At 32.2% G+C, this 22474-nt stretch overlaps 1 protein-coding gene across 3 annotated transcripts; it reads right to left on the bottom strand.

Annotated features, from left to right (window-relative positions):
- Window positions 1–821: 821 nt before the first annotated feature.
- LOC126704443 (BTB/POZ and TAZ domain-containing protein 1-like) lies at window positions 822–21589 on the bottom strand. Of its 3 annotated transcripts, none has more exons than XR_007648182.1 (6): window positions 21351–21589; window positions 20849–20982; window positions 19906–20209; window positions 19362–19678; window positions 17315–17584; window positions 822–1023 (listed from the first exon to the last, which is right to left on the bottom strand). XR_007648182.1 is itself a non-coding variant. In XM_050403466.1 (6 exons), exons 1-6 carry the CDS (start codon window positions 21492–21494, stop codon window positions 1111–1113), a joined length of 1080 nt encoding a protein of 359 aa, XP_050259423.1. In that variant the 5' UTR covers window positions 21495–21589; the 3' UTR covers window positions 822–1110. The 3 variants fall into 3 exon arrangements, 2 of the variants coding, with proteins under 2 accessions (XP_050259423.1, XP_050259422.1); XM_050403466.1 differs by having other exon boundaries at window positions 822–1138; window positions 17432–17584; XM_050403465.1 differs by lacking the exon at window positions 822–1023 and having other exon boundaries at window positions 17112–17584.
- Window positions 21590–22474: the final 885 nt, after the last annotated feature.

Raw genomic sequence — 22474 nt, forward strand, 5'->3', positions numbered from 1 at the left:
AAAATGACAATAGAAAATTGAGTTTTTTTAACAAAGAAAATGAAAGCTATAAGTTGCTAACTTATGAGGCAGTTGAAAATGTCAGTCTTTTCCAAATCTTTTAAATATCAATACCCATAAGATAAGTGATGCCTTGGAGATTACATAATTTAAACTAATCAGTAATCAGATATCGTGTGAATAAATTATAGACTTCATTTTCGACCTTGTATTACCCCAAAAAAAAGTTTTTTTTTTTTTTTTTTTTTGATAAACAAACCCCCAAAAAAATTATTAATAAATATTTGGTAAGGAAGATAGAAAGCTCAAGAAATGGATGAAAAATAACAAAACCATAAGTAAACTTGCTTTTCCATAAATAGAGAGATTTAAATTAGAAGCAACCACGTCACTTAAAAACTCCAATTCTACATGGGCTCTTCTTGATTCTGATAGGTATAGATAAGATTCCCTTATCTTTATTTTGTCCATTTTAAATAAAATATATATTTGTTTACTCCAAAAAAAAACTACATTTTATTATTTTAAAGGGCATTTGATATGAGGTTGGCCTTATTTATTTATTTTTTAGAAATCAGAAGGAGGATTTTTTTTTTTTAATAGAAATCAAAACGAGGTCCACTTCTAAAGTTTTCATTCATTTAAAAATAAAATAAAACAAATCCTCAAAATATGCATATAACTTGTGTGAAGGGGTTAGTTTATATGAATTAGATATGATGGATAAATTAATCACTTTATTTTCTTCCTTGTATTACCTCCCGAAAAAAATTAATAAATATCTGGCAACTAGATAAGGAAATCTAAGGAAATTGAAGACAAACAACAAAACTATAAGTTACTTTCATTTGAATAAACGGAGAGATTTAAAATTACAAGCAACAACTCTCAAGTCTCACCTACTAGTCCTACTAACTCTTAAATTCCGTGTTGAACCCAATTTCACAATTTGGGACTCGCTCTTTTAAAACAAGCGCAGCACAACAGTACTAGCCTACCTTCATATACAAAGAAGACTCAAAACTTATTTCTTAATAAAATAAATAATTGACAATAGAATAGTGACACTTATATAATATATTGGCCCTATACAATGAGCAATTAAGAAATTTATAATCTGAAGCTTCTAATTCCATGATTGTTGTTGTTGTTGTTGGTCTCTTGTAGTTCCTCTCTTTTCCTCTTGGGCAATGATAAGGAAGACATTGCTTTGGCTGACACAACCTTCCTCACCAGTAATCTCCACCTTGCATCATCTTTCTTGTGCTAAAAAGCTTATATACTGTCCTGTTGAACTCCCTTTTCAAGTAGACAAAACTAACAAAAACAAGAAAAGCCCAAGGATCCCAACTATGCACCGAAAAGTGCAGCCAATTAAACTGGCTCAAAGACAGAGTCAGCTAAACCCGAGTTGACCGGTTCACAGAATTGCTTAGGAGCCCAGTTGTTTCTCTTCCTCTGAAGCTTTTTTTGCTCTCAAGCGCTTTGTTCCTATCTCCATCATCTGGGCAAGAGTTTGATCATCGCTTGCTTTTCCTTTCGCACGGGCAACTTTTTTCAGACTGCCTTTACCCAAAATCTGTTTTCCTTTTTCATTAGCTTTGGCCTGAAAATTTACACCAACTTGGACAACATTGGCCGCATTCTTCTTCATTGGGCGGTCTTTCTCATTCTTATCTAAAGGAGCTTTAGTACTTGGGCTCCCTTGAGAAATAGAGCCTTTTGGGCCTTGTGAAGTAGGGCCTTTTGGCCCATGCCTCTGTGCACAATTGAAATATCATGCCTTAGATGATCACGTGACTTCTCACAAGAACCCAAAACACTCATAACCTGCCCTATCGCTTCACTCATTACCTGCTATGGAAATCCACTGAAGACTCGTATGTCACCAGTGAGCTGTCCATCCACACATGTGGTGTTATTGCTTCCCCAGGTATCACCCTTCTCCAAGCTTTGTTTCCCGCCCTCAAGACCTGAAACCTCAAAACAGGCCAAAGCAGAACCAGTCGTCGGCCAAGTCTTTTGCTACACTTCTAGCTCATCGGAGACAACTTGGATCATGTCCTTGCTCGAGTTCCTCTCTTTGGCTGCCACTTTTGCAGTCCACCCAGCCCTTAACCAGTCCCCATATTGATGGCTAGCACTTCGCTAGACATCAGACGTTGGGCAATGTTTATTATCATGCCCAAGCTTCCCATAAATGAAGTAAACAGTAGGTAGCCTTTCATATTTGAACGTAAGTCATAGTCGTTCACCATTAGAGCTTGCAATATAAGCTCCTCTTCTTAGTGGCTTATCAATCTCCAACTCCACACGAACTCTTATGAATTTTGCCTGATCAGATTGCCACATACGCTTATCGACTTCAATAAATCTACCTAACTTGCTACCAATTTCTTCCCCAACTTCCTGTGACATATGCTCAAAAGGAAGACCCTAAATTTGGACCCAAAAGGGAGAATGGATGAAAGAAATATTTGTGGAAGTTAGCCATTTTTTCCATTTACAGAGTAAGAGGAGGTTGTTATCAAAGCTCCAAGGCCTACACCTCTCAACCCACTCCAATTGATACTTTGAGCTAAACTTGAATTGGAGTATATTATTTCCAACTTCCACAATTCTCATGTCTGAACCCATTTTCCATGTTGATCTAAGGGTGTTCTTCAGAGCACATTGGTTCTATTGCCGATCAGAGAGAAGTCGCCCAAAAAGACTTAGGGAACATTCTTCAAAGAGGCCTGAGCAGTTTGTGACAGTGATAGGAATAGCTTCTTCTTCTTCTTTTGTGAGTTGCAGGTTCTGTAAGCTAGAGAGAATACTTAGCTCCATAACCAGGAAATTTTGGCTCCTTCCGAAAGAGAACAAAAGAGTAACTATACAACCCCTAAAACGGAAGGTTAGGGATGGAGCAACTCGTATTCAAACGAGAGGAAATAAACTCCTACTAGGGAGAGAGAAAAGAAAGCTCTTTTAGTGGAATTTGATTCATGTTACACAAGTTATGTTTCGAGCTACTACTCGAGTGAAAAGTCAATCATAATGGGACTTTTATCTCTTCTATTTTTAAGCTTACACTTACCTTCACATTGCTTTTACAAAAAGAAAGGGTGTGTATGCTTATTCACTACAAAAAAGATTGTTATTTGGGACAAAACTTTTTTGATGACTACAAAAAACCGTCGGAAATCTAACCGTTGGATTGGAAGAATGTGCTAATATATTGGTGTTTGTGAAGTATGACAACAATCAAACGGTCGGATTGTGAGGAAAATTTTGCGAAACTTGATCAAAATTGGTAAATATTTGGTCAAACATGGTCAACTAAATATTTTAAAATACTCTTTAAAGTTGGGTCTAAGAACTATTGAAAAACAGAAAAATAATAAAGAGTCATTCTAAAAATTTAAATAAATGAATTTTAATTATGAAATAAGATAATTTTGGAAAGCAAACGGCATGTTAGTACACAACATTTTAATATTAATTTAATAAAATTGCGTCAATCGGATGTCAAGGATGGAAAAAAATATTTTTTTCCTTCAAATTTAGGGTGGAGTATAGTTTCTCCAAACCTCAAATTTCAAAGTGACAACAACCAAAAAGTGGGGTGATTTTGCCAAATAAAATATACAAAGCTTATTTATTTACTTATAAATATTGAGGTTAATTATATTGCTATAAAAGAAACCCACCTATACAATATCATTTTATTATTAATATTTTAAATAAGGACAAGACTTAGGTACAGTACTTAGATGCTGTTCCTTAGGTTCCCCTCTTAAAATTCTGCTATGTGGCTTTTTTCTTATAAGTTGAAAGTATATTTTTTAGTTAAGTGGTCACAAGACAGAATCTTAAGAGGAGAACCTAAGAAACAGTACCTATGATATTATATATAAGTTTGATAGTTTTCCGCTTAAACATTTTTTTTTTCTTCTTTTTTTTCTTTTTTGTCTTTTCCAATAAGTAAAATGCCAAAAATATATATATGGTAATTAAAAAAATGGAGCTGAACAAATATTCATTCCATTCCATTTCAATGTGGTAGATGTTGGATGTGTTATACAATTGATATGGCTTAGTTATCTAGAAAGGGCTTGTAGGCTATGTTGTTCCAAGTGTGTGATTTTGTGAAGCTGATATAGCTTAGTTGAATAGATTAAGTCTATAGGATTTGTTCCAATTGTGTGATGGTGTCAGTCTCTGCAATGTGGAGGCTTTGTGTTATATCTTGTTGTGTTCTTAATGAAATTGTTGAATTTCCAAAAAAACACTTAGCATTCATCGCATTTTCGTGGATATTTGGAAGGAACATTGATTTTATTTGTGAAATATTGATTTATCTTTATTTTAATATATGATAAATTGATAAGTAAGATATATTATGGCAAAAGTATTTATTTAGCATTCATTTTTTATATACTTTCAAATATATTAGAGAAAATACAATACATTCATATTCATTCCACTTACATATAGCATATATGGGAAGTCATAAAATGAAATGAATGAAATATAAAATGAAAATGAATAAAACATTCATTTTTTTTTTCTTGTTTGGAGGTTTGCGAATAAAAGAATGAAAAGTAAAAATAATCCTACTTAGAAATATCATAACAAGGAAGGAAAAAAAAAAAAAAAAAAACCAATTTATAATAACGTACCATCATTTGTTTCTTCAAATAAATTATATTATTATTAGTATTTTAAGAAGAAAATAGTTTCTTTAACCCAACAATCAATTATATACTATTTTTTTTTTAAAGTTTCAACTATGACGTCCACTCTTGATAATAGCTTTTTACTACATATTGTTTTTTTTTTTTTAAATTATATACTACCGCTCTGTTTGTTTCGCTGGAAAACCTTCTGTAAAGATAGTTTTCTACATTTTCTAGTATTTGGTAGCACAAAAAAAGCCTGGTCAATGGAAAACTATCTTTGGTCAACAGAAAACTCTAATAAAAATAAGGCTTATTTTCTATAGGTTGTTTTCCAAAAAATTTTTTTGGAAAACAATCTCTCTCTCACGCGTTGCTTCTCCTATAAATATTATCTTCGTCTATAGCCGTGGGAAACATAATTTTTTGGCGCCTTCTCTCTCTCATGGTAAGTTTTCTCAATTTTTCTCTCTTCCCTTTGCTTTTTCTCTCCTCACACCCTCACTGTCACTAACTCTGGTCTCTCCTCTTCCCATAGATCTCTCTCTCTGTCTCTCTTCTCTCTTTTCTCCATGTTCCTCTTCCCCTCTGTAACGCAATTCTTTGATTAGATTTTTTTTTTTCCTTCACTAATCGGTTAATAGTTCCTACTTGCAAAGGAGAACAAATTTGCAGTGGTAATTATTTCATTCCTCTTTACTAAAATCCCAATTCTTTGCTTTGAATTTCAAGCTCAATTTTCTTTTTTCTCTAAGAAATTTTCGGTTTGATGGATTCCAGGCAAAAGTTACTTCTTTTTAGTACATAAAGTGCAAAAAAATAAAAAATAAAATAAAAAGAAGAAGAAGAAGAGAGAAAGAATGAAGTAAAAGATGAAAATTTTAAACATAGTACCTGTATTGCTCTAAATTGCTTTTACATGGGACAATCTTTACCGTGGACTAATAATTTTGTTATATAATGAATGATAATTGTTTAGGAGAATTGCATTTGTTGGCAAGTACTTTTTTTGTTGGTAGATACTATGCAGTGATGATATATTATACAGTACATTATGTAAATACATAATTTAGAATAATATTGGATACTTGTGGTTGACCATAGTAGACAACTAGTATACTAACAAAAAGAGTAGACAATTAAAAGTTATTGTTATTTATACTTATTGAAAATGTATTCCCTTGTCAAATTTATTTATATATATATATATATATATATATATATATATTTATAGACAAATGGTTTATATATGTGTGTATACGTACGTTACTGTCTATATATATGAGCAAAATGAGTGGTAGAGATCATGAAAATTTATTGTCAAAATTTTAGTATGAAAACCAAATTCATTCTTGGTTTTTTATTTATAATGATTACATTAGTTAGTTTACATAATATACATGTTTTAAATTATAAAAGAAATATTTTTTTTAAAATTGCATACCAAACACTAGAAAACATTCTCAAGCTCATTTTCAAGATCGTTACCAAACACTGGAAAATGATATAGTTTTCTAGAAAATGCTCTTTGGAAAATGAGCAATTTTCCAGAAAACATTAATGTTGAAACAAACAGAGCGTACATATTAAAAAAAATTTATATACTACGTGCATATTATTACATTATTTAATGTTATTTATTTTATTTATTGCTATTAAAGTAGTGGTTTTTACTGTAATATTTTTGACAAAAACATCAACAACGTACAATACAAACAATGTTAGTACATGGATTACATGTGTAATAAACATTGCAATGACTTTTCAATAATAAGTAACATCAAAATGTCATACAGATACAGCCAATTTATCTTATCACCACATCATCTACTTAGCCCAATTGTGTAATTTTATCTCTCTTTTTTGTCTTTTCCTATGAATAAAATACTAAATTGCCGTGTCATACAGATACAGCCAATTGATCTTATCACCACATCATCTACTTAGCCCAATTGTGTAATTTTATTCTCTCTTTTTTGTCTTTTTCCTATGAGTAAAATACTTTTTTTTTGAGAAGGAGAGTAAAATACTAAATTGCCGTGTATATATATATATATATATATATATATATATATAGAGAGAGAGAGAGAGAGAGAGGTAATTAAAAAAAGGGAAATTACAGGTGAGTTCACTGCTTCCGACCCACTTGAACCTTATTCAAGAATGACGTGAAATCATTCACACAATTAATGTAGCATGCCAATACTTAAATTCTCAACCTTTACTCACAAATGGAAGAGCTGGAGGAATTCCTACTACTAAAACACCTCCGTGAATGATAAATATCCAACATATATTATACTTACGTCATTCTAAATTTGTATATTGCACATTGCCATCAAATAGAGAAACATAATGAAGATGTCTTCTTTACATGTTATCTCATAAAATGAATGAGCAATTATGTTCTAATCTCCATCAAATTTAATGATTTTTTTATATTAAAAAAAAATTGCATCTTGAAGATGTTAAGAATGTACTTGAAGGTGTTTCACATCAACTTAAAGTGACATAATTTCATCATGATCATCCACCTCAAAAGTTTTCTAAACAAATTTATTTTGAGACATTGTATTATCATTGTTATGAATAATATTACACCCAACATACCATGCACATTTAAAAAAAAAGAAGAAAAAAAAAATTATGCATATATCTCTTTTGCAAATTGCATCCACTAAATTTGGGGTCGATTTGATTTTGCGTCTTATGTTTAAAATTTTGAGTTTTCATCCTTAAAGCTTGCATCCGTTTTTAATCTTATCCTTCTATTCCTGCACGTTAATGGCAAGACTGTCAAAACTTTATATCTTATTGTATTTCTTAATGAAATTGTTGAATTTCTAAAAAACACTTAGCATTCATCGCATTTTTGTAGATATTTGGAAGGAACACTGATTCTATTTGTGAAATATTGGCCAAAGGCCTTATAGCTGAATTGACACCTCCCCATGCACAAAGTGCTTGAGGGTTTAGGGAAGAAAGGGTTCGAGCTGCGGGGTTAGCAGCATGTTGTAATTATTTCTAAAAAAAAAAAATTTGTGAAATATTGATTTAGAGTAAAATAATCCTACTTAGAAATATCATAACAAGGAATGAAAAAAAAAAGTTTATAATAACGTTCCATCATTGGTTCTCCTTAAATAAATTATATTATTGTTTTTTTTTTTTTTTTTTTTTTGAGAAACAAAAACACACACAAGGGAGAGAGAAATGAGTTCTAATACAAAGGCACATCACAATTATATTATTATTAGTATTTAAAAAAGAAAATAGTTTCTTTAACCCAACAATCAATTATATACTACATGTTTTTTTAAATAAAAAAAATTATATGTTACATGCATATTATTATATTATTTAATGTTATTTATTGCTATTAAAGTAGTGGTTTTACTGTTATATTTTTAATAAAAACATCAACAACAATACAAACAATGTTAGAACATGGGTTACATGTGTAATAAACATTGCAATGACCTTTCAATTTCGAGAGTCGGCCTTTCAATAAGTAATATCAAAATTTCATACAGATATAGCCAACCTACTTAACTCAGCCATATCTTATCACCACATCATCTACTTAGCCCAATCATATAATTTTTGTTTTTTCTCTTTTTTTTTTTTTTTTTTTCTTTTCCAATGAATAAAAATACAAAATGGAGAGAGAGAGAGGGTAATTAAAAAAAGAGAGCCCATAGGTGAGCTCACTGCCTTCGTTCTACTTGAATCTTACTCATGAATAACGTGAAATTATTCACACAATTAATGGAGTGCGTCAATACTTGAACTCTCAACCTCTACTTGCAAAGTGAAGAGTTGGAGGACTTCCTACTATTAAAGCACATGGTAAATACCCATCATACGTTATACTTACGTCATTCTAAATTTGTATATTGCACATTGACATCAAATAGAGAAATGTAACTAAGAGTCTAAGATGTCTTCTTTACATTGGTTATCACATAAAATGAACGAGCAATTATATTCTTATCTCCATTAAATTTAATAATTTTTTACTATTTAAAATCAAATCGCATCTTGAAGATGTTAAGAAGGTACTCGAAGGTGTTTCACATCAACTTAAAGTGACATAATTTCATCATGATCAACTACCTCAAAAGTTTTCAAAACAAATTTATTTTGAGACATTGTATTATCATTGTCATGAATAATATTTCACCCAACATACCATGCACATTTAAAAAAAGAAAAGAAAAGAAAAAAAAATCATGCATATATCTCTTTGCAAATTGCATCCACTAAATTTGGGGTCAATTTGATTTTGCTTCTTATGTTTAAAATTTTGGGTTTTTATCCTTAAAGCTTGCATCCAATTTTAATCTTATCCTTCTATCCATGCACGTTAATGGAAAGACTATTAAATGCATTGAATTTAACATATACTAATTTTTCCCATTAAAATACATTGAATTTAACATATATTTTATCAATTAAATAGCTATAAGCCTTTATAAGGACTCAATTTGTATCGATCCCAAATTGGTATTGGGTTCGTACAATAAAGGCCCAAATAATAAAATTTGTAGAGCGTGGGTGTTCAAGAACTAGATTAACTTTCAAAAGTAAAACGATTCAACCTCACGTTTATAGATGGATTAGCACCGATATAACAATTAGTTTTTCTTTGAAACAAGTACAGTTCTTTGGATTCTAAGTTTTCTTCCTAAGTGTTCTTTGTGTCTTTTTTTATGTTCCGATCCCCTTTTTGCATGCTTTCCTTTCATGTTATATACTGCCCTCTTCATATCATCTTCACCACACACGTGTAGGTTGGGTTCAGGGGATCTATTTCTGTCCCATTTCACACCTTCTGGAATCTCCTACTAGCAGCTGTAAGGTTGCTTCATCACTGTTCAGGCATCACATCCACATTAATGCGGTCAGAGAGTTGGTTGAGAGGCAATTAATGCGGAGGCAGCTGTTGTTATAGATATTTGTTTGCCTTCTCTTTCTTACCCTTGATCCCTTATCCCACCTTTAGTGGTGACGTAGTTCCGAAGTACGTTTGTAACAAGGTGGCGTTCTGGTTGTCCTCGGACTCATATTGCCGAGAAGGATTTTGTCCTCGGACGAATACTGAACTCACCTGTCGTGATATTCACTCTTCCTTTCGTTTGGTTACCCCTACAACTTGATATGGGCCTCCTCGAACAGATTTGCATCCTCGGATGGGTCACAGACCCAATTAACTTGAGTTTAATAATTTTAGTGACTAATCGGCCCCCACAGCCTTTAACGTATACTAATTTGTCCCATTAAAATATCATGAATTAACATATATTTTATCAATTAAATAGCTATATATAGTTATATACACACACACACAAATAATTCTTAAAAAAAAAAAAATTAAATAACTTAAAAGTATTTAATTTTTAATGTATATATATACCCATTTTTTTTTCCCATCATAATCACATACTCACAAAGTGTACTAGTTTTTTTTTTGGTTTCCCTGGCCTTGAAAATGCCCAGCCCATGATGCAGCTGGTGGAGTGCTTCCAATTCCAAACCAATTTTAAATTTTAGCAAATGAAAGACGTTCAAAGATCAACTTTACCCACCAAGGTTGACGTTCCAACTTCCAAGCCTAAATTTTCCTGCTTGGACCTCTAGATTAAACACTTGGCCCAACATTCTTGGGCTTGCGTATGGATCAATTATTTTAAGTATTCCATTAATGGGAATGTAAACCCTCCCATCTCACTTTTGAGTTTTATACTTTTATTATCATAAGAGAATTCTTTTTTTTTTTTAATAAACAAGTAAATGAAAGACGGCAATTTTATTGGTACTTGTTAGAACTTGTAGAATTAAGCATTACCATCTAAGGCCAACAAGGACATAAAAAAAGGTTTAAGGAATAAAATTAATTAATAAAAACTCATGAACCAAAATGGGGCTAAATAATAAAATCGAAACATGATCAAACAAGGCAAAAAAAAAGAATTATGCAAAATTCAAGAACCATAATTAGGCAACCATCTTCTCAAAAAAAAAAAAAAAAAAAAACCTTGCACATTTAAAAAAACAAGAAAAAAAAATCATGCATATATCTCTTTTGCAAATTGCATTCACTAAATTTGGGGTGAATTTGATTTTGCTTCATATGCTTAAAATTTTTGGGTTTTTATCCTTCAAGCTTGCATTTATTTTTAATCTCGTCATTCTATTCATGCACGTTAATGGCAAGATTGTTAAATACTAACTAAGCCTTTAATATGTACTAATTAGTCCAATTAAAATATCATGTAAATTAACATATATCATCTATACTACTATTTAAGGAGCTTTTCTTGTTTGGGATCCTCTATTTAAATGCTTAAAATACCCTCAAATTCATCAATTTCTAAGACTTAAAATATAGAGTTAGACATGTAAAATTAGTAATTTAAAAACTCCTAATTTTTAGCTATATTAAAAAAAAAATTCTTTCACTTTCACATTTCTCTCTCATGTTAATTGTCAAGTACTATTGTACTAAATACTAATACAACTTTTCTTTTTCGAAAAAAAATAAAAAATAAAAAATAAAACTTTTTTTTTCTCACAAATGTACCATTTTTTTAATCATTAAATTGTTTTTTTTTTTCCATCTTCACATTTTTCTCTCACATTAGTAGTCAAGTATACTAAAACAACTTTTTTTTTAAATAAAAAATAAAATAAAACTATCATGAGTAAAATGTGTAAATCTAAAAAATAAATGATAAAAAATAAAAAGTCTCGTGCACACGTAAATCGGTGTAACGAGAATAGTACCAATTAAATAGCTATATATATATATATATATATATTTTTTTTTTTTTTGTGTATAAGGGATTCAAACCTAAAGTCCTAATAAATAAATAAAAAGAAGCCCAAATAGCCATAAGAGATTTATGGTCTCCCTGGCCTTGAAAACGACCAAGCCCATAATGCAGGATTCCAATAATCAAGCTTAAATTTTGGGCCAAAATGGCCCATTAGCATTAATTTTTGAAATATTTAGCAACAGAGCACTGTTTCGGAAATAATTAGGGAAATACCACTTTTTCTGGTATTCGAGCTTGGTGAGCTCGAGTACCATGTTTTTTTAATCTACCGTCGCCCCATATTCAAGGAGCCCTATAGTGGCGTTTTAAGCCCCCATACCAGGTTAAGGGGCCCTATAGTGACGTTTTCGGGCCCTATAGCGGCGTTTTCCTGCAAAATTTTTTTTTATAAGTCCCCATAACAGGTTCAAGGGGCCCTATAGTGGCGTTTTTAAGCCCTATAGTGACGTTTTTTGGGCCCTATAGCGGCGTTTTCCTGCAAAATTTTTTTATAAGTCCCCATAACAGGTTCAAGGGGTCCTATAGTGGCGTTTTTAAGCCCTATAGTGACGTTTTCGGGCCCTATAGCGGCGTTTTTTTTTTTGGAGAAGATGTTTGACCAATGAAAAGATGGTACTCGAGCTCACCATGCTCGAGTACCAGAAAAAGTGGTATTTCCCTAATTATTTCCGAAACAGTGCTCTGTTGCTAAATATTTCAAAAATTAATGCTAATGGGCCATTTTGGCCTAAATTTTGCCTAAGAAGGTTAACGTTCCAAGCCTAAATTTTCCTGATTGGACCTTTAGAATAAACACTTGGCCCAACATTTTTGGGCTTGCGTATGGATCAATTGTTTTAACTTTTTAAGTATCCCCATTGATGGGAATGTGACCCTTCTATTTCCCTTTAAGGTTTTATTATACGAGACCCTTTTTTTTTTTTTTTTAAATATAAATAAAAAAATGAAAGACTGAAATTTTATTGGTACTTGTTAAAAAACTTGTAGGACAACAAAAAAAAGGTCTATGGAATAAAATTATTCAAAATTCATGAATCAAAATGGGGCTAAATAAGATTTTTATTTTTATTTTTTATACAAAATAGAAATTCTACTCTAATATAATCTAAGTATATATATATATGTATGAAGTCCTCTCTTGGAGACTTGAATTTTGGTCCTTTCCTCCCCACACCCCACAACACCTCACAAGCACTTTTTGTGCTGTGGTCTAAATAAGAAAATTGAAACATGATTAAACAAGGCTAAAAATAAATTATGCAAAATTCAAGAACCATGATTAGGCAACCCCAATGGGATTCCATATAGCTCATTCTGTGTCTCCCAAGGCTTAGTGCAAGGAAAGCTAGACTTATTTCAGGAAACTTTGGACACGAGTGTTCAAGCCACTGACAAAAAGAGCTTCAGTAGTGGACAGCATGCTTTAGACATATTCAAGTGTTAGAGCAAAAGCTTTTGGAAACAGGTTTAGTTTAAAAGGGCAAGCTACTCATTACATCTAGTGTTGATCTACGACACAGTGAGGAGGTCCTAGCTATACTCCACTCATTCATGCATAGATAGAAATAGAATAGTTGGGCAAGTGACACATATTTGAGTAAACAATCAAACACATTAAAGTTGAGCTAAAACACTAAAATCTTCTCATTTTACTGTAAAGTGACAATGTTATATTACATGGTATAATTTAGATTCACAAGAATGCATGGTTTATAATCTAATTTCTTAGGAAACTGAATATTTGATGACAAAAGTACTCATTATGTGTCTTAGCACAATACATACGGAAACTCTGGCCCAAGGAAAGTTAGATAAGCATTTGGAAGAATTTGAGAGAGCTGGAGAGCCACTAAAAAAAGAACCTAATTGCTGGACATAATTAAGGCCCCAGATTGCTTCTTTCACTGTGCAGTTTAATTGTTGTAATATGAAACATATTGTTGGTAGATAGGTATCAAAAGGGGCACGCCAATCATGATTTTCATTGTTCTTAGATTCCAACTTATGGTTGTGATTGTTAAAGAATGCATGATTTAGTCCATCATACTATGCAGTAAAGCAAGGTAGCTAGTGATGTTTGACGGGGCTGTACATGATAGTAACTGTGATATTGTAATTTTGGTAAACATGATGCTCATTTTTTCTTGTTTTTTGGTGACTAATGTTATAAACACCACATTTTCACAATGATTTTACAGCTTAAGTCGGTAAGCTATGATGATATTCACATCTGATATCGATCAATATCTCTCATTCATAGTTTTTCATCTTAGTAGTTGTGAAAAGCACTGTGAAAAAAAAGTTGTGAAGACTGATTTTCTATATATACTTTTTGGATTTGGATAAACAACATGGATTACATAGAAAATAACTAAAGGTTTTTTTATTTGTACCTTTTGGATTTGGATAAACCACATCAACATGGATAACATAGAAGATAAATAAAGGTAGAATCGCCATGCCGACGTTTAATATTTTTCTAATTGCCAAATTAACTGTAGAACTGTTGGAAAGGTACTTACCATTTTGTGTTGTCTGAGTAAATTTCAAATTACTTGACCGACTTTCTGTGATAATGCTAAACACAGCAACTCATCACCAAACAACTGCTAGAAAAATATCATATGAGTTTCTATGCTTTACTTGGTGGGTGTTGTAGGCAAAAAAGTTTCTCAGCACATGGGACAAGTTGCTAGGAAAGTGTTAATATGGCATTTGAAAATTGTAAAAGAAGATTGTAATTGGAAATGGTAGATCCAAGTAAGGTCATGAGAAGATTCCTTTGTTGCACAAGTATTTCCGACATTATCATTGATTACCTATGTTTTTAACATGATGAGCACCTTAGCTTTACTTTCTATCATGAAATTACTTCTTTTTGGACCAAGTAAGACACTATCAGACAGCAATGACTAGAACCAATGGTGTATCTGTTTAGTCTTACTCTAACAAGGAACCAGTTGGACTAAATGAAGCAGCCAGCAAGCATGACTTCACCCTCTTTTGGAGAAAAAATCATCTTCGGAGAAAAAAAATCATCTTAGGCCTGATCCTTTAATAAAGCATATCAATGTCATGACATAATTTTTGCCATTACTTATTGAAGTAACTAAGTGTGAGTGGTGGATAATTGTTTACACATGGACTCACAGTTTTTTCTCCATCACTAATATATAATAAATTGCATCAAAATTGTGACATAAAAGTTGTATACCTAAACTTTCCTATTTCAAACGTGAGAGACATACCAATGGTACTGGGTGAGTTGAGCTGGATGGTACTTCACTATGCTTTAAGTGCACAAGGGAACACAAGAGCCTCGGTTCAAGCCCCAAGAGGGAGGGGTAGAGGTAGAGGTATTTATGTAGTGATATATCTAATCAATTCAAAACACAAAACATGAGAGACAATAATTTCACCAAAAATATTTCTTAAGAGTTTCCTGACTCGAGTCCTTCACTCAAAACTTTAAAGTCATAGGCCAAATCATTTCCCCAACAATGATTTCACAACACAACACAACACAACACATGCCTATAACTGTTTACTGTATCTAATTTACACAAATATTACTAGGATTTTTCCCACTTCAAGAACAGCCCTTTGATGAAATGCCCAGTTCTTCTGAGCTCCCTGAGCTTGCTTAAGCTCAATCACCACCTTTACAAATTAAGGCTTCTATCGTCTCTTCTCCATTGTATAGTATAAATAGCTACGTTAATTAACTGTAGTCTAATACAGTAGTAATTGAACTTTTCATTTAGCAAGCACTTTTACCCTAAGGTGGAGGGGGAAGATATTGTTCATTATAGAAACATACACCAAATAGAGATACTACAAATTTTATTATATATAAAATCTTATAAATTGACATGCCACCAATTATAAAAAATGTCATTCAAATATTTAATTATTATATCTTGAAATGGCAGTTATTACATTTTTTTTGTGAGTTGGAAGTATTTTGTAGTAATATTGTAATTTATTAGCTATAGTATTTTTCAAACCGATACTAAGTTTTTTGCCCATGACAGCCTGTCAATTTTTCCTTAGGAAAATGCAAAAAAAAAAAATACTAGAAATTTAATTATGAAAGTTTTATAAACTAATGTACCAATAAATATGATTGGTGTCACTTCAATACATAATAAAAAATTATCTTAATTGCTTTTTTTAAAAAAAAAAAAAATTTGTTTGTTATTGATACAATAATAACACATCAATTTGTAAGATCTATCTAATAAAATTTGTAATATTTTTAGTATTACTCTTTGCTTATGTCCACAATATTTTTACAACAATTTTTTATTTTTTATTTTTAAAGGGAACACAACAAATCTTAGATGATAATTAAATTGTTACTTGGTGTTACTAATAGGCAAATAATAATTTCAATGTTAGGTTCAGACTAAAACTAATAATAATCTGATACTTAAGATTTATTACGAAAATATCTTGAACATAAAACTTATCTCCATTAATTAGTCTAGCCTTTAATCCTACTCTTCTCCAACCTTCAAGGTTCCACTACTTTACCATTAGTCAAGATTCCACTAATTTCCGATGGTCAAGGTTATTATCCTAGTAATTGTTGAAGCATCTTGATCAAGAGAATTATGTGTACCACGTTTTCAAGGTGCAAAGTGCAAAGCATCTCCACCATGATATGATTATAAATTTATAAGTAAAGAAATGACGACAGAACAAGAGAAAAGGAAACGCAGCACTTCCACTAAATTACAAAAATTTCTCTAAATTCCGAGCATTAATTATTATTTGGTAAACCATCTTGTCCTTAAAAATGACAATAGAAAATTGAGTTTTTTTAACAAAGAAAATGAAAGCTATAAGTTGCTAACTTATGAGGCAGTTGAAAATGTCAGTCTTTTCCAAATCTTTTAAATATCAATACCCATAAGATAAGTGATGCCTTGGAGATTACATAATTTAAACTAATCAGTAATCAGATATCGTGTGAATAAATTATAGACTTCATTTTCGACCTTGTATTACCCCAAAAAAAAAGTTTTTTTTTTTTTTTTTTGATAAACAAACCCCAAAAAAATTATTAATAAATATTTGGTAAGGAAGATAGAAAGCTCAAGAAATGGATGAAAAATAACAAAACCATAAGTAAACTTGCTTTTCCATAAATAGAGAGATTTAAATTAGAAGCAACCACGTCACTTAAAAACTCCAATTCTACATGGGCTCTTCTTGATTCTGATAGGTATAGATAAGATTCCCTTATCTTTATTTTGTCCATTTTAAATAAAATATATATTTGTTTACTCCAAAAAAAACTACATTTTATTATTTTAAAGGGCATTTGATATGAGGTTGGCCTTATTTATTTATTTTTTAGAAATCAGAAGGAGGATTTTTTTTAATAGAAATCAAAACGAGGTCCACTTCTAAAGTTTTCATTCATTTAAAAATAAAATAAAATAAATCCTCAAAATATGCATATAACTTGTGTGAAGGGGTTAGTTTATATGAATTAGATATGATGGATAAATTAATCACTTTATTTTCTTCCTTGTATTACCTCCCGAAAAAAATTAATAAATATCTGGCAACTAGATAAGGAAATCTAAGGAAATTGAAGACAAACAACAAAACTATAAGTTACTTTCATTTGAATAAACGGAGAGATTTAAAATTACAAGCAACAACTCTCAAGTCTCACCTACTAGTCCTACTAACTCTTAAATTCCGTGTTGAACCCAATTTCACAATTTGGGACTCGCTCTTTTAAAACAAGCGCAGCACAACAGTACTAGCCTACCTTCATATACAAAGAAGACTCAAAACTTATTTCTTAATAAAATAAATAATTGACAATAGAATAGTGACACTTATATAATATATTGGCCCTATACAATGAGCAATTAAGAAATTTATAATCTGAAGCTTCTAATTCCATGATTGTTGTTGTTGTTGTTGGTCTCTTGTAGTTCCTCTCTTTTCCTCTTGGGCAATGATAAGGAAGACATTGCTTTGGCTGACACAACCTTCCTCACCAGTAATCTCCACCTTGCATCATCTTTCTTGTTGTCTTGCTGCATTCTCAATTTAAATTGCCTGTCACATTCCCAAAACAATTACATCAATTCAATGACCAATTGACAAACCCATGTTTGAAAATAACACGGCAGCATGCATTCAGTGCACGCAATAGCCACCGTTGGGTAAAATGAAAAAGAAATGCAAAAGGGCAATGGACCATTCACCATAGTGTACTAGGGAAAAGGACAGAGCATACATTGGACTCCGGACACACAAAAATCATTGATATTTGTTCGAGGGGAGATAGAGATAGAAAGTAGGACTTGTCCAATCCTATCTTTTCTAATCACCTATAAACCGGTAAAAGATTTGAAGGGTATTTTGTAATGGCAAGTCGTTGGACTCGACAATAATCTATTTGTCTTTTTTTTTTTTTTGGTTTAAAAGTATGAAGTGAAGAAAATATTTTATCGTCGAATATCTGTATATTTCTTTTCATAGTATGAGTCTCAGACTTATGATTGTGGAGCACAAGTTGTAGGAGTCGATTTCTTGAATAGTATGAAGTGAAGAAAATATCTTATTGTCGACTATATGTATTTTTCTTTTCATGGTGCATAAGCCCCCAGACTTACAATCGTGGAGCCCATACACTTGGAAAGTAATTATGCATATATCTAAATGTGACATAATATCTATTGCATGAAGTGAGACTAGCAAGCACCTAAAATACTTATGGTCATGTTTAATAGTGGACTATTCATGATCATGATTAGTATACTATGAGAGGACCATTTTCTTTAATCTTATTGGACTTATGGGAAAGTAATAAGAAAGAAAAGGTTTACTTTTCTTGTCATTTTGAGTGGGACCCCATTTCTTGGCTTTATTAGGCTAGTTCATGTCCCCTTCCTCCTAATCAAAGTTTGGTCCATAATAAGCTGTGACATTGATGGATAGCATCTTAAGAATGTGGTTGGCACGGAGCAAAGGCTAGAACCAGCTTACCTATGGTTTAAAAGATTAAAATTACAGGTTATACGATTATGACACACTAGCAACTATACCATGGAGGCTGACCCTTCTCTTTTTTTTGCTAACTTCATTGGAGGCCAACCATACATTGATAGCCGCTAGAGTCACTATCTAATATAAAACTAAATGGGGATACTACGGTACAAATGTACTACGCAAAACTCATTGATTTTTATATATAAATTAAAAGAAAATCAGTCTGGACCATGCCAATAAATGGGGACTGTCGACAAATTTTAAATCATGCCAGTGGGGGAAGAGAAAATTGAAAGCTAACCAAACACGATTCTAGACTTTAATTCGAATTTGAACAAGCCAATACTGCCGTACTCATGTAACCTATTCACTTAAATTTTTTTGATAAGCACATGAACCTATTTAATATAGGCTATTGTAAAATTCAAAGGTCGTATATGATGTACCCCACCCCTATAACATATAAATATTTTCAAAACCATATAAAAACGTCTCAAAACTCTCAATTTTCATTTTCTCAATGGCCCATTTAAATGATTATATATGAAAAGCAACTAAGATTTAGTTCTAAATTTTTTGGGATCAATTTGAATGACCAATTGATGATTATATCGATTTTGTGAAAAACAAACTTAATAATAAATAAATGAACCATATGACCAATAGGTTAATCATATATAATATTAAGGAAGGATAAGACTTGGCTCCAGTGCTCCATTGTGTTGGAGCCGACACAATTTAAACACGTGGCAAAAATCAAACACGTATCTGTATCATGTCAGTTCCAATGCACTAGAGCACTCGACGTAAGCCGAGTCCATTGAGGATGAAATAAAATTACCTGCAAAGAGGAACTCTGCAACAATCATGGTGCTCACAGATTGAGGAGTGCAATCTAAGAAGCTGCCACATCCTGTTACACCTTGAGCACCCTCCATTCACTCTTTTCTTACACGTGGCAAAGTGTTTAATCAGGAGTTGGAGACCTTGACACGTGGAGAACTTGCTACAGGGCCCCTTCTTCTCTGTGGGCTCCATGTCATATGGCCCAACACTTGTGCAACCTTCCGTACATATGTGCTCCAAACATTCCATTGCCTCACTTAGCTGTAAATACAAGCTCTGCTCCTCCCTCAGCCTTCTTGATCTCTTTCTTCTCTGTTATTACCAAATCCAAATTTAATCAATATAAGTTAAAGAACTAAAGAATAGAATTGAAAACATATCAGCAGATTTAGCCTAAAATATATAATTAAGTTAATCTAATCTAAGTATATTATCAAAACTTCAAATCGATTATAGATTTTCAATTGATTAATTAGGATCGGTTACATGTATTGATAAATCATGACGTAACAAAATTAATAAAAACTAGGGTAATTTACCGATTCAGCTTCATCCATAAAATGTAAGATTTCGAGCTCGAGCCAAGGGTCATGATCTTGCAAGAACTTCCATCCTTCGGTTTTCTCCACAGCTTTGAAATGGTTGGCCACCAATTTCATGCACTTGAGGTAGAGATTTGGTGCGTCGCACATTCTTGCAAGTTGAAGCACATCCACCACATTCTCCATCGTAAGCCAATCACCCAATACCTTCGTGCAACTTTGCTTCAATTGTGGGACCGAGTACACGTGGGACAGCGCCAGTAGATGAATCCCATACTTCTCCATCTCCTCCTCCGAACACCTAAAAACACCAGTGACACTTTTGTCATTTCACACGATCACCCATTTTCTTTCATTAAGTTTGATTTCATTTTTAAAATGATTATGATGGTCACGAAAATATATCATGTCCCTCTCACATGTTTTTTGAGATGAGACTTAACAATTGATTTGATGGAATTTTTATCACATGAGAGCGACATGATATATCCCAATAACATAAAATAAAAATCAGAACTTAGCAGTCAAATATGTTATGACGACGGCTAAGATAATAAATTAATAATCTTTGAACAAAATCAAACTTACTAATTATTAACAAATTAAAATGAAAAAAAAAAATAATCTTAAGGTTCAAAATAAAAATAATTTCAAGATTTCAGGGTCAAATGTGTACATAAATTCTAAAATTCTAAAATAAAAGAAAGTAGGTACTATAAGGTAAAGTAATAAAGTACTCCTTTATTTAATAGCACGTGTATATACTAGATATGAGTTTTGACCATATCTAAAATTTATTTTTACACACTAGACCGAAAACTGACGACCGTTGGATTGATTATAGGCGTAACATACGGTAGATGAAATGGACGGCTGCTATTTTGCGTGAAGTTACCGTAAAAACTAAGAGGCGACTAGAAACTAGAAAGCGTGTACCAACCTGAAGGAGTAGAGGAAGCGAACGAAGGAGACAACAGCGTCATAGGGAACTCCGAGAATCGGAATGACTCTCTCCGAACTCCGATGCTTACGTGGCCTGTCTATGATGTTCTCCAACACCGGTGACGCCGAAGCCTTCACAATTTCCAAAACAAATAAATATAAATCAATCAGTATTATGAAACATAGTAACATACCATGTCAGATTGAAATTACTAAGGTTAAATCATACGACCATACTAGGTATAGAGCTAATTATTAAAACAACAAAATCAAATATACAAAGGTTCTGTCTAATGCTCCAGTGCACTAGACCGTGTCTGAATCGTGTCGGATCCAATATATTGAAAACATTACTCAAGCTATATTGGATCGAATATAGTCTATATGGATCTTCAACAGATTAGTTAGAATCGACGCCTGTATTGTTTTCGGCTAAGTAATTAAAGTATGTTATATAAGTTTCTAAAAATGAGAGATGGGCTGGAAATATAGAGTAGTACCAGGATGCTAGAGTGCGCAGGGATGCGGAGAGCAGCGGAGGTGATGATGTGGACGTCGGGTTCCGGCAGCTCTCGGGCAGTGGCTGAGGAGTAACCGTAGAAGTCATCGGAAATGTTAAGAGATGTAGTTTGATTTTCTTCCATTTGTGTCTGAGAGAGAGAGAGAGAGATGAGAATCTTTGTTGGGAAGAGAGAGAGAGAGAGAGGATGTGAGAAATGAAATGAAACGAGTGCGTGTGTTGGGTGTTGGGGTTGTTGCTAATTTTTATAGACAGCGGAATGAGAAGGAAGTAGGAAGTCAAGAAGTGAAAAAAAAAGTTAAATTGACTAACCCTCTCTGCCACGCACGCGCTTTCATCACTGTCTTTAATTCATTTTGTATTCTGATTTTTGTGAGTACAGTTGTTTCTATTCTTTTTCTTTTTCTTATTATTTTTTGGGTAAGGAAAAGTGGAGTTCAGTTTTTTTTTTTTTTTTTGATGTTCAGAATACAGTTTAGTTCAGGTGATAAAGTGGAAATCCTATAAGTTTTAAAATTTTTCTTATGGGAAAATTTTACCTATTTATTAAAAAATAAAATAAATAAATCTTGTGTCATTCACTTTTAATTTCTTTTTTGAAAGTTGCACCAACCTCCATTGAGATGTATTGGAGTGAAATTTGAAATTTCCTTAAACTTTTGTATTAATGATACTTTTAAATGAAACAAATTAGCCTATACTCTTTCATCATTAAAAGCCTATACTCTTTTGGGGAGGTTTGGGTTTAGTGTCTAATGGTATTGAACTCGCTAGAATCATGATGCGTGTCCATTTTTAGACACATGTCACCATTTGACCATGTCCAGTGCACTGAAAGCACTGGACCTAATCTAGATCCTACTCTCTTAGATACACTATTACTTCTCTAATAAAATGTTATACTTAAAAAAATGAAAAAAAATCCACTCATTTGTACAAATTTCTATTAAGGAGTAAGAGTGTCATATATATAAAACTTAGTGGAGTGGAGTGTCATTTTGCTCATAGCTTGGGTAGAAATATTATTTTTAGTAAATATTTTGTTAAGAAAGTTTTTTTTTTGGAGAAACTGTTAAGAAAGTTAGGCATAGACTTATACGTGTT

Source organism: Quercus robur, chromosome 10 (genome assembly GCF_932294415.1).
Source record: "Quercus robur chromosome 10, dhQueRobu3.1, whole genome shotgun sequence".
NCBI lineage: Eukaryota > Viridiplantae > Streptophyta > Magnoliopsida > Fagales > Fagaceae > Quercus > Quercus robur.